Source organism: Pan paniscus, chromosome 17, assembly GCF_029289425.2.
Source record: "Pan paniscus chromosome 17, NHGRI_mPanPan1-v2.0_pri, whole genome shotgun sequence".
NCBI lineage: Eukaryota > Metazoa > Chordata > Mammalia > Primates > Hominidae > Pan > Pan paniscus.
In genome coordinates, this window is record NC_073266.2 from 31732916 (window position 1) to 31751426 (window position 18511).

The following is an 18511-nucleotide window of genomic DNA, read 5'->3' on the forward strand; positions in this document are numbered from 1 at the left end:
TATCTCCATCTCTTCTACCAGTGCAGGCCTCACCGTTCAAACGTAGATATTACAAAAGCCTTCACACCAGTCTTCTTGGTTAACAGTCTTGGCTCCCCAAAATCCTACCCCTACATTTCTGCTGGAGTAATATATCTAAAACACAAGTCAGATCACACCACTCCACCGAGAAAAGCCCTTCCATTGGTCCCTATTACCAAGTTCACTAGTGTAACATACCAGTCTCCCTGCTCCCCAGCTTAGACAGTGATTACTCATCAGCTTCATCTCATCTCCTTTTACATTCTGTCTTTTGAAGTGATATACAGAAATTCTTAAGTATGCATATTTTATTAGGTGCTGGGTTGCAATGGGGGTTGGGGAATGGAAGAGAATGAAGAGGAAGACCTGAACAGTGGTATAAAATTATCACTTATTATATGTACTAACTCATTAGTAATTTGGGGAGTATTCTTTTTTTTGAGATGGAATCTCACTCTTGTCACCCTGGCTGGAGTGCAGTGGCACAATCTCAGCTCACTGCAACCTTTGCCTCCCAGGTTCAAGTGATTCTCCTGCCTCAGCCTCCCAAGTAGCGGGGATTACAGATGCCCACCAGCACACCCGGCTAATTTTTGTAGCTTTAGTAGAGATGGAGTTTCACCACATTGGCCAGGCTGGTCTTGAATTCCAAACCTCAAGTGATCCGCCCACCTTGGCCTCCCAAAGTTCTGGGATTACAGGCATGAGCCACTGCACCCGGCTTTAATTTTTTTGAATGAGATATAAAACACAGATTCAACATCTTACTGGATGTCCTGGCCAGTGCATTAAAACAAAGGTGGAGACAATCTATATATGCTTGTATCAGGTACATTTTACTATAGCTCCTCTAATATCTTCAGAACCATAGCCTCCTAGACCTATAGAAGAGGAAAATTATACCTAAGTTATCAAGTTGCTATGACTAGTAAATGAAATCATATATAAAAAGTATAACATAGTGCCTGGGATATAATATATATTTAATTCACAATTACTATTGAAAAATAAACTGAGGCACATTAAAATATTAAAGAGTGAGCAAATAGCAATGCTTGAAGCAGACAACTCCAGACCACAAGCAGTTCAGGACTCCTCAGGGAAGCCTTTTTTTTTTTGATAGGGTGAACTCAGAAGCAAAGGCAAATAAAATATTTGATTGGTTAAAGTAAAGCAGTAGTCTTCTTTGGATCATTCCACTGGAAATTTCCTGTTAGAGGTTGGTTGGTGGATTCTGACTAATAGTTAAGCTTAAGTTTCCTTTTACAGTGTATACTGTGTTGGGTTTCGCTCTGCTTAGGCAAGTCCCTATGGCACTGGAGCCGCCTCAGTGAAATGGCCTCCCAATTAATTATTTTAACATCACTTTCTAGCTTTTGGCTCACACCTCACCTTCACCAACCCCACCTCCATCATCAGGGATCTTTAGGTGGCAGCCTAGAAGGTGAACATTTAAAAAATAATGGCAAGAGATCACTTGCAAAGCCTTTATGGGGATCACAGACCACCGATTACTATAGAGCTTAAATAGATGTTATTGTATGGAAAAACCTTATTTGTTGAGAATAATGCAGACAGAAAAGAGCCAAGGAGGCAAAGTAAGTAATAATTAGGAAAAAAAGGAAAAACACTTTATGTCTGCTTCCCTGACAAATTAAACAAATAATAAGAAACCATGTGATGGCCATTGTTTATCTCTATATTTCAAAAATTATATATCACAACATATGGGGACATATTGGAGGATTTCACTTACCATTGACATGAAAATTTCATCTTGTTGAAAGGTAATTTTTTTTCTGGCTAACATTCTCAGTAACTATCCTGCTCAAAAACTAACTTCATTGTCTCTAGTGAATTCTAGAAATTAAAGTGTAATTATATATTGACTGACTTAAACATTTATGTAAAAACCAGTAATTATGAAAACATCACTGGCTCCTTGATGAAAATTGCCATTTTCACTTGAATAATTCCTAAATTGTTTTCCTTCAGGAGTGGAGAGTTAAAATTTTTAATCTTTAAGATTAAAATAAATTTTTAACAATCATCATCCTTGTGACTTAATAAGATTTGTACTCAGACTGATGGATTATTTGAAACAGATCATCAATAATTATTTGTACTATTACCCAAATTAAGATTCATTTACACAACTGAATTTCTCCATTCTGTGACAGTCAAAAACAAACATTTTCATATACTGTTTAATAAGCTGTCAGTATTTATGGAATCTGCAAGTCTGAAGAATATTTAGAATCCATCAGGCCAGGCGCAGTGGCTCAGGCCTGTATCCCAGCACTTTGGGAGGCTGAGGCGGGTGGATACCTGAGGTCAGGAGTTCGAGACCAGCCTGACCAACATGGTGAAACCCCATCTCTACTAAATAAAAAAAAAATTTAGCCAGCCATGGTGGCACATGCCTGTAATCCCAGCTACTTGGGAGGCTAAGGCAGGAGAATCGCTTGAACCTGGGAGGCAGAGATTGCAGTGAGTTGAGATTGCGCCATTGCACTACAGCCTGGGCAACAGGAGCAAAACTCCATCTCAAAAAAAAAAAAAAAAGAAGAAGAACCCATCTAATCCACCTTCAGACTCAATTTGGCCATTTCATTCAATTCATCAAGAGATTTTTCCCTTTTGTTCTCAGATCTAATACATCAGACTTTCATATAATGCTTGCATAGCCCTTATGCTTCCTGTAAGTTTAACCAACAACATGACACTACTGACTAAATTACCTAAGAGGATGATTTCCAAAGTCAGAATTCCCCATTTTGGGAGAGTTATGGCACAGGGTGGGACTTACTCATAACTGCATAAAGATTACCCAAATTTCTGGAAGATTTAGCATTTACTATTCCCACTTGGGCAAGGCAAAAATGAGATCATTCTTCTCTGATTCCCAGAACTCTTGTTTTTCAATAAAAAGGTCAAGAGGATTCTGATCCAAAATTTATTTCTATAAAATTATAGAAATCATGTTATTTCTATAAAATTATATAAGTGGTAACAGCCATACTAGAAGTCTTAGCTCTTTGAGGGTTCTAAAATAGAGACAATGATGTTACTTTGACTTTTGTCTTTACTTTGTAGACGTTGCTGTACTTCTAACACCTTATATCCCCACTTGCTCTCTCACCCCAATTCTTTAATTAAAGCATTGGTAAACCAAGACACATGGGCCAAATTCAGACTGCCACCTGTTTTTGTAAATAAAGTTTTATTGGAACTCAGCCACACTCATTTGTTTACATATTATCTATGGCTGCTTTCATGGTACAATAGCAAAGCTGCATAATTGTGAAATTGTATGATCTGCAAGCTTAAAATATTACAATCTGAACATTTAAGAAAAAGTTTCCTGACCCTTGTTATAGGAGTTATCTCTGAGTCCTCCTATCCCTTCCTCCCTGAAACACACCTGGGGTGGATGATCCAGACAAAGGAATTCTTCCACTTTTTCAAGAAGATGGAAAGTACTTTCATGCCGTGCAAATGCTGCCCTTTGCTAGAAATACCCTCCTTCTTCACCTTCACTTTGTTCCTACTCATCCTTTAAAATCCAGCTACAGTGTTATTTCACTTGAGAGTCTTTGACTATCTCATGAATAACACTCTTTTGTATCATCTTACTACATAAATGCATTTATCAGATTTTATCCCGCCACCACACACACACAATTTTAAACAGAAAGATACCTATAGTATAAAAGTCAAAATATGGGAAAAATATTTTCTGCAAGCCTAAATCAAAAGAATTCTGGAGTGGCTACCAGACAAAGTAGACTTCAGAACAGGGAATATTTCCCAAGAATAAAGGATATTTACAATAATATAAAGATTAGTTGGGTGCAGTGGCATACGTCCATAGTCTCAGCTACTTAGGAGGTTGAGGTGGGAGGATCGCTTGGGCCCAGGGGTTTGAGACCAGCCGGAGCAACATAGCAAGGCCCCGTCTCCCTCTCTCTCTCTCTCTCACGCACACTCACATATGTGTGTGTGTATACACACACACACACATATACACACACATATATACACACACATTGATTATATATATAAACTGATTATATATAATTATATATAATATCTATTAATGGATTATATACTACATATAATTATATATAAGATATATAATCAGTTTTTAGATATATATGTAATTATATATATATAAAATCAGTTGATCAAGAGGACTTTATCCTAAATGTATATGCACCTAATAACCAAGCTTCAAAATACATAGAACTGAAAGGATAAATATATAAGTCCACAATTAGAGTTGGAGATTTAAACACTTGTCTTTCAGTAATTTACTGAACAAGACCAAAATTAGTAAGGATATAAAACACTTGAAAAACACAGTTAACCAATCTGACCTAACTGACTTCGGAGAATACTGCTTTCAAAAACAGCAGGACACACGTTTTTGGTAAGTGTACATGGATCAGTCACCAAGATAGAACGTATTCTGAGCTATAAAACAAGCAAGCAGTGTATTTAAATGGATTGAAATCATACCAAACATGTTCTCTAACTACAACTGAATTAAATTACAAATCAATAACAAAAAACAATTTGGCAAACCATCACATATTTGTAAATTGAACAAAACACTTCTAAGAAGTGTTTCTTCTAAGAAGAAACCTCAATGGAAAGTTAAAAATATTTAACCAAATGAAACGGAAAATACGACTTACCAATTTGTGGTATACAAATGTACTTATAAGGAACTTTAGAACATTAAATGCTTATAATTGATAAAAAGAAAAGTCTCAAATCAATGATCTAAACTTTCACCTTACAAAACTAGAAAAAGAAGAGAAAATTCAATACAAAATAAGCAGAAGAATGAAAAATAACAATGAGCAGAAATAAATTAAAACTAGAAAAACAAGATTGGGCCAGGCAATGTTAGCTCATTCCTGTAATCTCAACACTTCGGGAGGACAAGATGGGAGGCTCACTTGAGGTCATTACAGGAACAGCCTGGGCAACATAGTGTGATTCTGCCTCTACAAAAACAAACAAACAAACAAAGAGTGACAAATAAATGAAATCAAACGTTGGTTCTTTTGTGAAAATCAATAAAATTGACTATTTTCCAGATGATAAGAATAAAAGAGAGAAGACGTAAATACGAATGTAATGAATGAAAGAGTAAATAGGACATCATTACAGATCATACAAACATTTAAGTCATAATAAAAGAATATCAGGAATAGGCTAGGCGCAGTGGTTCACGCCTGTAATCCCACCACTTTGGGAGGCTGAGGTGGGCAGATTGCCTGAGGTCAGGAGTTCGAGACCAGCCTGGCCAACATGGTGAAATCTTGTCTCTACTAAAAATACAAATATTACCTGGGCATGGTGGTGGGCACCACCAGCTACTTAGGGGGCTGAGGAAGGAGAATTGCTTGAACCCAGAAGACGAAAACTGCAGTGAGCTGAGATCGTGTCATTGCACTCCAGCCTGGTTACAAGAGAGAAACTCCATCTCAAAAAAAAAAAAAAATGAATATCAGGAATAATTTCATGTAACAGGTTTTAACAGATTTGATAGCTTAGATGAAATGGAAAAATTCCTTGTCAGACAAAAACTAGCTCACTAAGGAAGCAATCGATAACCTAATTAGCCCTATATTTATTAACCACATTATATTGACAGGTAAAATCCTTCCAACATAGAAACCCCTAGGTCCAGATAGTTTCATAAGTGAATTCTACTGAACATTTTTTTTTCCATTTTAAAGTTTATAGAAAATATCAAGTAGCCAGAAATTCTTGGGTTAAAAATATCTGTTTCTTATTCCCAATCTTTCCAAAATTCTCAAATCTAAAAAGACCCTCAGAGCAAAGATCAAATCTACTATGGGATTATATGGTCTTCTGTTTAGACCTCAGAAATATTTTATTTTTTATTTTTTTATATATATTTATATTTTTATTATACTTTAAGTTCTAGGGTACATGTGCACAACGTGCAGGTTTGTTACATATGTATACATGTGCCATGTTGGTGTGCTGCACTCATTAACTCATCATTTACATTAGGTATATCTCCTAATGCTATCCCTCCCCCTCCCCCGACCCCACGACAGGCCCCGGTGTGTGACGTTCACCTTCCTGTTTCCAAGTGTTCTCATTGTTCAATTCCCACCTATGAGTGAGAACATGTGGTGTTTGGTATTTTTTCCTTGGAATAGTTTGCTGAGAATGATGGTTTCCAGCTTCATCCATGTCCCTACAAAGGACATGAACTCATCATTTTTTATGGCTGCATAGTATTCCATGGTGTATATGTGCCACATTTTCTTAATCCAGTCTATGATTGTTGGACATTTGGGTTGGTTCCAAGTCGTTGCTATTGCGAATAGTGCCGCAATAAACATACATGTGCATGTGTCTTTATAGCAGCATGTTTTACAATCCTTTGGGTATATACCCAGTAATGGGATGGCTGGGTCAAATGGTATTTCTAGTTCGAGATCCCTGAGGAATTGCCACACTGACTTCCACAATAGTTGACCGAGTTTACAGTCCCACCAACAGTGTAAAAGTGTTCCTATTTCTCCACATCCTCTCCAGCACCTGTTGTTTCCTGACTTTTTAATGATCACCATTCTAACTGACGTGAGATGGTATCTCATTGTGGTTTTGATTTGCATTTCTCTGATGGCCAGTGATGATGAGCATTTTTTCATGTGTCTGTTGGCTGCATAAATGTCTTCTTTTGAGAAGTGTCTGTTCATATCCTTTGCCCACTTGTTGATGGGGTTGTTTGTTTTTTCTTGTAAGTTTGTTTGAGTTCTTTGTGATTCTGGATATTAGCCCTTTGTCAGATGAGTAGATCGCAAAAATTTTCTCCCATTCTGTAGGTTGCCTTTTCACTCTGATGGTAGTTTCTTTTGCTGTGCAGAAGCTCTTTGGTTTAATTAGATCCCATTTGTCAATTCTGGCTTTTGTTGCCATTGCTTTTGGTGTTTTAGACATGAAGTCCTTGCCCATGCCTATGTCCTGAATGGTATTGCCTAGGTTTTTAAGGGTTTTTATGGTTTTAGGTCTAACATTTAAGTCTTTAATCCATCTTGAATTAATTTTTATATAAGGTGTAAGGAAGGGATCCAGTTTCAGCTTTCTACATATGGCTAGCCAGTTTTCCTAGCACCATTTGTTAAATAGGGAATCCTTTCCCCATTTCTTGTTTTTGCCAGGTTTGTCAAAGATCAGATAGTTGTAGATGTGTGGTATTATTTCTGAGGGCTCTGTTCTGTTCCATTGGTCTGTATCTCTATTTGGTAACAGTGCCATGCTGTTTTGATTACTGTAGCCTTGTAGTATAGTTTGAAGTCAGGTAGTGTGATGCCTCCAGCTTTGTTCTTTTGGCTTAGGATTGTCTTGGCAATGAGGGCCCATTTTTGGTTCCATATGAACTTTAAAGTAGTTTTTTCCAATTCTGTGAAGAAAGTCATTGGTAGCTTGATGGGGATGGCATTGAATCTATAAATTACCTTGAGCAGTATGGCCATTTTCACGATATTGATTCTTCCTATCCATGAGCATGGAATGTTCTTCCATTTGTTTGTATCCTCTTTTATTTTGTTGAGCAGTGGTTTGTAGTTCTCCTTGAAGAGGTCCTTCACATCCCTTGTAAGTTGGATTCCTAGGTATTTTATTCTCTTTGAAGCAACTGTGAATGGGAGTTCACTCATGATTTGGCTTTCTGTCTGTCTGTAATTGGTGTATAAGAATGCTTGTGATTTTTGCACATTGATTTTGTATCCTGAGACTTTCTGAAGTTGCTTATCAGCTTAAGGAGATTTTGGGCTGAGACGATGGGGCTTTCTAGATATACAATCATGTCATCTGCAAACAGGGACAATTTGACTTCCTCTTTTCCTAATTGAATACCCTTTATTTCTTTCTCTTGCTTGATTGCCCTGGCCAGAACTTCCAACACTATGTTGAATAGGAGTGGTGAGAGAGGGCATCCCTGTCTTGTGCCAGTTTTCAAATGGAATGCTTCCAGTTTTTGCCCATTCAGTATGATATTGGCTGTGGGTTTGTCATGAATAACTCTTATTATTTTGAGATACCTCCGATTAATACCGAATTTATTAAGAGTTTTTAGCATGAAGGGTTGTTGAATTTTGTCGAAGGCCTTTTCTGCATCTATTGAGATAATTATGTGGTTTTTGTCTTTGATTCTGTTTATATGCTGGATTACGTTTATTGATTTGCATATGTTGAACCAGCCTTGCATCCCAGGGATGAAGCCCACTTGATCATTGTAGGTAAGCTTTTTGAAGTGCTGCTGGATTCGGTTTGCCAGTATTTTATTGAGGATTTTTGCATCGATGTTCATCAGGGCTATTGGTCTAAAATTCTCTTTTTTTGTTGTGTCTCTGCCAGGCTTTGGTATCGGGATGATGCTGGCCTCATAAAATGAGTTATGGAGGAGTCCCTCTTTTTCTATTGATTGGAATAGTTTCAGAAGGAATGGTACCAGCTCCTCTTTGTACTTCTGGTAGAATTCGGCTGTGAATCTGTGTGGTCCTGGACTTTTTTTGGTTGGTAAGCTATTAATTATTGCCTCAATTTCAGGGCCTGTTATTGGTCTATTCAGAGATTCAACTTCTTCCTAGTTTAGTCTTGGGAGGGTGTATGTGTCAAGGAATTTATCCATTTCTTCTACATTTTCTAGTTTATTTGCGTAGAGGTGTTTATAGTATTCTCTGATGGTAGTTTGTATTTCTGTGGGATCAGTGGTGTTATCCCCTTTATCATTTTTTATTGCATCTATTTGATTCTTCTCTCTTTTATTCTTTTATTAGTCTTGCTAGTGGTCTACCAATTTTGTTGATCTTTTCAAAAAACCAGCACCTGGATTCATTGATTTTTTGAAGGGTTTCTTTGTCTATCTCCTTCAGTTCTGCTCTGATCTTAGTTATTTCTTGCCTTCTACTAGCTTTTGAATGTGTTTGCTCTTGCTTCTCTAGTTATTTTAATTGTGATGTTAGGGTGTCAATTTTAGATCTTTCCTGCTTTCTATTATGGGCATTTAGTGCTATAAATTTCCCTCTACATACTGCTTTAAATGTGTCCCAGAGATTCTGGTATATTGTGTCTTTGTTCTCGTTGGTTTCAAAGAACATCTTTATTTCTGCCTTCATTTCATTATGTACCCAGTAGTCATTCAGGAGCAGGTTGTTCAGTTTCCATGTAGTTGAGCAGTTTTGAGTGAGTTTCTTAATCCTGAGTTCTAGTTTGATTGCACTTGTTCTGAGAGACAGTTTGTTATAATTTCTGTTCTTTTACATTTGCTGAGGAGTGCTTTACTTCCAACTATGTGGTCAATTTTGGAATAAGTGCAGTGTGGTGCTGAGAAGAATGTATACTCTGTTGATTTGGGGTGGAGAGTTCTGTAGATGTCTATTAGGTCCACTTGGTGCAGAGCTGAGTTCAGTTCCTGGATATCCTTGTTAACTTTCTGTCTCGTTGATCTGTCTAATGTTGACAGTGGGGTGTGAAAGTCTCCATTATTGTTGTGTGGCAGTCTAAGTCTCTTTCCAGGTCTCTAAGGACTTGCTTTATGAATCTGGGTGCTCCTGTATTGGGTGCATATATATTTAGGATAGTTAGCTCTCCTTGTTGAATTGATCCCTTTACCATTATGTAATGGCCTTCTTTGTCTCTTTTGATCTTTGTTGGTTTCAAGTCTGTTTTATCAGAGACTAGGATTGCAACCCCTGCCTTTTTTTGTTTTCCATTTGCTTGGTAGATCTTCCTCCATCCCTTTATTTTGAGCCTATGTGTGTCTCTGCACGTGAGATGGGTTTCCTGAATACAGCACACTGATGGGTCTTGACTCTTTGTCCAATTTGCCAGTCTATGTCTTTTAATTGGAGCATTTAGTCCATTTACATTTAAGGTTAATATTGTTATGTGTGAATTTGATCCTGTCATTATGATGTTAGCTGGTTATTTTGCTTGTTAGTTGATACAGTTTCTTCATAGCATCGATGGTCTTTACAATTTGGCATGTTTTTGCAGTGGCTGGTACCAGTTGTTCCTTTCCATGTTTAGTGCTTCCTTCACGAGCTCTTTTGGGGCAGGCCTGGTGGTGAAAAAATCTCTCAGCATTTGCTTGTCTGTAAAGGATTTTATTTCTCCTTCACTTATGAAGCTTAGTTTGGCTGGATATGAAATTCTGGGTTGAAAATTCTTTTCTTTAAGAATGTTGAATACTGGACCCCACTCTCTTCTGGCTTGTAGAGTTTCTGCTGAGAGATCAGCTGTTAGTCTGATGGGCTTCCCTTTGTGGGTAACCCAACCTTTCTCTCTTGCTGCCCTTAATGTTTTTTCCTCATTTCAACTTTGGTGAATCTGACAATTACGTGTCTTGGAGTTGCTCTTCTCGAGGAATATCTTTGTGGTGTTGTATTTCCTGAATTTGAATGTTGGCCTGCCTTGCTAGGTTGGGGAAGTTCTCCTGGATAATATCCTGCAGAGTGTTTTCCAACTTGGTTCCATTCTCCCCGTCACTTTCAGGTATACCAGTCAGACATAGATTTGGTCTTTTTACATAGTCCTATATTTCTTGGAGGCTTTGATCATTTCTTTTTATTCTTTTTTTTTTCTAAACTTCTTTTCTCTCTTCATTTCATTCATTTGATCTTCAATCACTGATACCCTTTCTTCCAGTTGATTGAATCGGCTACTGAAGCTTGTGCATTCATCACGTAGTTCTCGTGCCTTGGTTTTCAGCTCCATCAGGTCATTTAAGGACTTCTCCACATTGGTCATTCTAGTTAGCCATTCGTCTAATCTTTTTCAAGGTTTTTAACTTCTTTGCGATGGGTTTGAACTTCCTCCTTTAGCTTGGAGAAGTTTGATCATCTGAAGCCTTCTTCTCTCAACTTGTCAAAGTCATTCTCTGTCCAGCTTTGTTCCATTGCTGGTGAGGAGCTGCATTCCTTTGGAGGAGGAGAGGAGCTCTGATTTTTAGAATTTTCAGTTTTTCTGCTCTGTTTTTTCCCCATCTTTGTGGTTTTAACTACCTTTGGTCTTTGATGATGGTGACATACAGATGGGGTTTTGGTGTGGATGTCCTTTCTGTTTGTTAGTTTTCCCTCTAACGGTCAGGACCCTCAGCTGCAGGTCTGTTGGAGTTTGCTGGAGGTCCACCCCAGATTCTGTTTGCCTCGGTATCAGCAGCAGAGGCTGCAGAACAGCGAATATTGCTGAACAGCAAATGTTGCTGTCTGATCATTCCTCTGGAAGTTTCGTCTCAGAGGGGTACCCAACCATGTGAGGTGTCGGTCTGCCCCTATTGGGGGGGGTCCCTCCCAGTTAGGCTACTCAGGGATCAGGGACCAACTTGAGGAGGCAGTCTGTCTGTTCTCAGATCTCAAACTCCATGCTGGGAGAACCAGTACTCTCTTCAAAGCAGTCAGACAGGGACATTTAAGTCTGCAGAGGTTTCTGCTGTCTTTTGTTTGTCTATGCCCTGCCCACAGAGGTGGAGTCTATAGAGGCAGGCAGGCCTCCTTGAGCCGTGGTGGGCTCCACTCAGTTCGAGCTTCTGGCCACTTTGTTTACCTACTCAAGCCTCAGCAATGGGGGCGCCCCTCCCCCAGCCTTGCTGCTGCCTTGCAGTTCAATCTCAGACTGCTGTGCTACCAATGAGCAAGGCTCTGTGGGTGTGGGACCCTCCGAGCCAGGCATGGGATATAATCTCCTGGTGTGCCGTTTGCTAAGACCACTGGAAAAGCACAGTATTAGGGTGGGAGTGACCTGATTTTCCAGGTGCCATCTGTCACAGCTTTGCTTGGCTAGGAATTCCCTGACCCCTTACACTTCCCAGGTGAGGTGATGCCTTGCCCTGCTTCGGCTCACGCTCGGTGTGCTGCACCCATTGTGCTGCACCCATTGTTCTGCACCCACTGTCCAACAAGCCCCAGTGAGATGAACTCAGTACCTCAGTTGGAAATGCAGAAATCACCCGTCTTCTGTGTCGCTCATGCTGGGAGCCATAGACTGGAGCTGTTCCTATTTGGCCATCTTGGAAACGCCCGGGAATTCTACCGAACATTAAAAAATATTGCCAACTCAAAACAAACATCCAGAAAAAAGAAGATATAAAACTTTTCAATATTTTTTGTGATATCTGCTTTACCAGAAAGGAAAACCAGGAAAAAACATATACGAAAAGGAAATTATATGATGATTTCCCTATGAACACAGCCACAAACATCTTTAACAAAATTTTATCAAATTAAATCCAGCAATACATAAAAGGAATAATACATCACTACCACATGAATTTCATCCCAGGGATTTAAGGTTACTTTAGCATTAAAAGATTAGTTTAACTCATTATATTAAAATGTTAAAAAGGAAAGCCATATGAGCATCTCAGTAGGTTCATGTAAAGTATTTGACAAAATTTGACAGTCCAGTTTGACAATTTGATTTAACAATTGGATTCATATTAAATTCCACATCCAATTTTTTTTTCTTTTCTTCTCTTTTTTTTTTTTGTTTTTTAGACATGGTCTCACTCTGTCATCCAGGCTGGAGTGCAGTGGCACAGTCTCAGCTCACTGTAGCCTCTGCCTCCTGAGTTCAAGTGATTCTCGTGCCTCAGCCTTCTGAGTAGCTGGGACTATAGGCGTGTACCACCACACCCAGCTAAATTTTGTATTTTTAGTAGAGACAGGGTTTCACCATGTTGCCCAGGCTGGTCTTGAACTCCTGACCTCAAGTGATCCACCCACCTCGGCCTCCCAAAGTGCTGGAATTACAGGCATGAGCCATCACACCTGGCCTACATTCAATATTCAATCCCATTCATGACAAAGACTCTCAGTAAATTAGGAATAGAGGGAAAACCCCTCTACCTCATTAAAGAGCAATTATGAAACACCTACAGGCATCACCGTAATAATTAATAGTGAAAGACTGATTGCTTTACTCCTAAGATCAGGAATAAGACAGGGACTCCTGCTCTCACCACTTCTATTCAACATTGTACTGGAGGTCCTAGCCAGTGGCATAAGAGAGAAAAAAAGAGATAAAAAGCAGAGACTGAAAAGAAAGATATCGAAGTATCTTTATTCACAGACAATATGATTGTCAAGACTTGGTGTTTGCTAAATCAGTAGGGTGACTATAGCTATCATTAATCTGTTGTACATTTCAAAATAGCTAGAAAAGAATAATTCAAATGTTCCTAGCAGGAAGAAAAGATAAATATTTAAAGTGATAGATACCACAATTACCCTGATTTGATTATATGAATATGTCAAATTATCATATGTACCCCTAATATATGTACATCTATTATGTATCAATAATAAAAATGAAAATTCTAATGAATCTAGAGAAAAAAAGCTACTAGAATTAATAAGTGAATATAGCAAGGTTGTAAAATATAAGATTAATATATTAAAATCTATTGTATTTATATATACTAGTAACAACATTTGGAATATAAAATTTAAAAAGCATCTTTTACAATAGTATCAAAAATATGAAATATTACAGAATTCAACAAAATATGTACAAGTCATGTAAACTGAAAATTATAAAATATTCCCAAAAGAAATTAAAGAATACCTATACAAATGGAGAAACGTACTATGTTCATGGATTCAAAGAATCACGTAAAATGTCAATTCTTCCAGAATTGCTTTATAGAATTAACACAATTCTGATCAAAATTCAGAATCAAAATTTAAAAAAGCTTTTTTTTGTAGAAATAGACAGATGATTTTACAATTTATATAGAAATGCTAAGGACCTAGACTAGCCAAAATTTTTTGATAAAGAAAGAGGTTGATGCACTTACACTACCTGATTGTGCTAAGTGAAAGAAGCCAGACATAAAATACTACATACTCTATGAATATATTTATATAAAATCCCATAAAGGCAAACTATAAGAAACCACAACAGTAGTCGCCATGGACCAGGGTCAGAAGAAGAATAGCTGCAAAAAGACATAAGGTAACTTTTTAGGGTGAAGAAAATGTTCTATCATGGGCATAATGGTGTTTGCGTATGGTGTAACATGTAGTGATGTCACATTTTTCAAATCTCATCAAGTCATACCCATAAAACTGGTCAGTTGTATTGTTTGTAAATTTTATATCACTAAAGCTGATTTTTTAGTGGAAGAAAAATCACTTTAAAATTTAGTTACATATATGAGAGAAAATAGATGGAAGGTACAGAAATAGAAGGTTGAGATATCTGAATATACCTTATTTGGTGTATGTACATATTTTTACATAATTATAAAAAATTAAAAAATAGTCCCTAGGAATTTGATGTACAATAAAACAACCTAACTCTGTATTCACTTGAAGGCATAACTCTCCTTGGGGAACTATTCTATGTGACTCCATAACACAGTGATTTTATTATACATTCCTAGTGGGGCATAGTAATAAAACAAAAATATATCATTTTAGTCTTTTTTTTTTTTTTGAGATAGAGTCTTACTCCATTGCACCCAGGCTGGAGTGTAGTGGCATGATCTCAGCTCACTGCAACCTTTGCCTCCCCAGTTCAAGTGATTCTCCTGCCTCAGCCTCCCTAGTAGCTGAGACTACAGGCATGTGCCATCATGCTTGGCTAATTTTTGCATTTTTAGTAGGGACGGGGTTTCGCCATATTGGCCAGGCTGGTCTCGAACTCCTAACCTCAGGTAATCCGCCTGCCGTGGCCTCCTAAAATGCTGGGATTACAGGCATGAGCCACCACACCCAGCCCATTTTAGTAATCATATTGTTGATGGCCATGTTATTACACAAGCAGCTCAAAATAACTACTAAATTTTATCAAAAGGTAAACTCAGGAGCAAATCTGAATAATCCCCCACTTGTCAAAGATGAAACAATATTATATCAATAAAGATAGTAACTGTAATGCACTGTAACACATCAAATTTCTTTAAACCAGTGAATTATTTAAAAAAAATTCTTTATTATGAAGAGTAGTAAATGAAGGAAAATAGTTTAATATTTATGCTGCCTATATCATAAAAATTGTACCTCAGGATAATAAAATAATTGATGAGGCAATCTTTTCTTATAGAAGTATTCCAACTAATAATTGAAGAGGGAATTAACAGAATTAAATTTTTACTTCTTTACAACTTCTAATGAAACAATGAATCTAAGACAATAATCATCAGTGGCTACTAACATCCCAAAAGAGAGAAACTAGACATTATGTATTTCCTATTAAAGATAAATCATACTACCTGTATTAGTCTGTTCTCATGCTGCTATAAAGAACTGCCTGAGACTGGGTAATTTATAAAGGAAGAGGTTTAATTGACTCACAGTTCCACATGGCTGAGGAGACTTCAGGAAACTGACAATCATGGTGGAAGGGGAAGCAAACACATGCTTCTTCACATGGCAGCAGGAGAGAGAAGTGCTGAGCAAAGAGGGAAAAGCCCTTTATAAAACCATCAAATCTCATGAGAACTCACTCACTATCATGAGAACACCAGCATGGAGTAACCACCCCCATGATTCAATTACCTCCCACCAGGTCCCTCCCATGACACATGGGAATTATGGGAACTATAATTCAAGATGAGATTTGGGTGGGGACATAGCTAAACCATATCAACACCTTTGAAGTATTCCTGTAAAAAAAAAAATCCTAACCTAAATCAGCTCAATCTAGATTTTACTCCCAATGAAATGGACAGAAGAACACGATAAATGATACAATGGGGATGTGATCGGTGGTACCCAGACAAAGGAAAATGCTTCAGAACAAAGACCTGCTGGTTTTTTTGTTTTGTTTTGTTTTGAGATGGCATCTCACTCTGTCACACAGGCTGGAGTGCAGTGGCATGATCTCAGCTCACTGCAACCTCTGCCTCCTGGGTTCAAGCGATTCTCCTGCCTCAGCCTCCCTAGCAGCTGGGACTACAGGCACACACCACCACACCCAGCTAATTCTTGTATTTTTCGTAGAGATGAGGTTTCACCATATTGGCCATGCTGGTCCAGAACTCCTGACCTCAAGTGATCCACCCACCTAGGCCTCCCACACTGCCTGGTGCAGCATTTTTTTGAGAAAAGAGAGAGAGAAACTACAATCATCTAACTTTTATTACAGTATATCATCATAATTGTTCTATTTTATTAGTTATTATTTTTAATCTCTTACTGTACATTTTTAAATTAAACTTTATCATAGTTTTAAATTATCATAGTTTTAAATTAATTTAAAACTTTATCAAAGTTTTAAATTAAACTTTATGTTATGTATAAGAAAAAACATAGTATATATAGGGTTTGGTACTATCCTAAGTTTTAAGCATCCAGTGCGGGGTCATGGAACATCCCCCTGAGGATAAGGGGAGACTACTATATAAGGAATGACTGTTAAGTTGAAGGAGTATAATGATGGTATTGGGATAACACTTAAAAAGAGTAGTGTCTATCTTAGCAATACATATAGAAATATTCATAGATCAAATGATATAGTATCTGCGATTTGCACTAAAATAATATGGAGGTGGAGGGGATATAGGTAAATAGTAGAGAAAACAAAAATAGCTATGAGTTGATCATTGTTGAAAGGTAAATGAAGTTCTTCATTGTACTATTTCCTCTATTTAGTATATCTTTGAGATTTTAATTTTATTTATTTATTTTGAGACTGAGTCGCACTCTGTCGCCCAGGCTGCAGTGCAGTGGGGTGATCTCGGCTCACTGCAACCTCTGCCTCCTTGGTTCAAGCAATTTTCCTGCCTCAGCCTCCCAGGTAGCTGGGATTACAGGCACCCACCACCAGGCCCAGCTAATTTTTGTAATTTTAGTAGAGACGGGGTTTCATCATGTTGGCCAGGCTGATCTTGAACTCCTGACCTCAAGCAATCCACCTGCCTTGGCCTCCCAAAGTGCTGGGATTACAGGCTTGAGCCACTACGCCTGGCCTTTGAGATTTTAAATAATAAAAAAAGCTAAAAGATACTTGCTGTTATAAAACTATACAATGTTGATTAAACGTAAAGAAGTATAACTAGGAATGATTTTCAAATTCTTTTTGGAAGCCATCTTATACTTGGGATTTATCGAATGAGTCTTTTCAGTGGTGCCACTACATAGCAAATCATTCTCTCAGATTCAGATATTTTTAGAGTACATTTTAAATTACAGAATCAGAATTGTTTGTGAAACTAAGATGGCACACACAAAATGTAATTATATTTTTAATTTGGAAATAGAAACATCAAGAACTCAGAAAGGTACCAAACAGCTTTTTATAAAGCCAGTTACTAATCTTGGTAGTCCCAAAATAATACTTATTTTCTTACAATGCTGTAGAGAAGAAAGCACTTATCAGGTTGCAGTATAAGTGAGGCAAAACATCAAAGCTGAGATCAACTGTGTATTACTGTGTTCTTAGGAGGTTCACCATTGTAAGAACAAAGAATACATTCTACAGTGAGTATACTAAGTTGAGCTTTGCTAAGGAAAGTAACCTGAAATGAATTTACATAGGCAGCTGAAACCCTACCTATGGAATCAGTGCTATTTGACTGATGTGGGTAGCGGGTGCAATCTTCAGCCTTTGTGGTTCTCATGGCTTCAGGTGCTTCATATTTCCAAACACTCGGCTCCTCTGCTCCATTAAATTCAGGAGAATAGGGGGATTTTGCTAAAATACACCAGATTAGAACCAGCAATTTAACATCAAAACAAGCATTCATAGTTTGCTTCCCAAACCTGTTGATTGATTTCCTTATAACTGAACATGTAGTGCTGTATTGTATTGTCTGGTATTTTTCAGAAATAGTTGTTTTTCTTGTACCCACTCCCCTACCAGAAATGCCCACACACCAACAACAGCACATGACTTCAGGGGAGGTTCAATGTGGTGCCTCCATTCACACTGAGTCACAAAAGCAGAAATGAAATGCTCTCACTCTACTGTCCTTCATTAAGTTTTCCCAGTTTTACTCAGAAACGTCTCAGGCAACAAGGGCCTGGCACGGGGAATGTTAAGGGCTTTTCAGACTAACAGGTTTAGTTATTTTCATAATCTCCAATCAATCAGGCCTCCAAACAAGATTTAGAGATTTCTGTAATAAGGATCCAAATGATAATTTAGTCATTTAATACTTATCCAAAGAAATACACAACTGAAATTCCATCAAAAGTATTTTTGTTGCTAATTATGGGAAGACTTTTACTTAATACTTATTTTGTACCTACTATGAGCTAGGCATTTTCCCCAGTACTTTATAAACATTAATTAACTTAATCTCATAAAACTGTAAGGTAGCTACCATTGCAATAATTTCACTAAAGAAGAAATTGAGGCATAAAAAGATTAAATAATTTGTCCAAAGTCACATAGATAGTAAGTGGCAAAGCGGGATTTGAACTCAGGTTTGGGATTAACCAAAGTTCATATACTTAACTACTATACTCTGCTGCCTCTCTATTAAACT

The 18511-nt window shown here is 37.6% G+C and overlaps 1 protein-coding gene across 2 annotated transcripts in view; it reads right to left on the bottom strand.

Annotated features, from left to right (window-relative positions):
- ARHGAP28 (Rho GTPase activating protein 28) overlaps positions 1-18511 on the bottom strand; it is a 230113-nt gene that overhangs the window by 201509 nt on the left and 10093 nt on the right. For both annotated transcript variants that reach the window (XR_008621973.2, XM_055102779.2), the window contains exons 2-3: positions 12002-12104; positions 5383-5518 (exon numbers count right to left, since the gene is read on the bottom strand). Coding sequence is in view for 1 of the 2 variants with exons in the window: in XM_055102779.2 (XP_054958754.1) it covers positions 5383-5390 (8 nt within the window). In the remaining variant the exon portion in view is untranslated. The remainder of the gene's footprint in view (positions 1-5382; positions 5519-12001; positions 12105-18511) is intronic.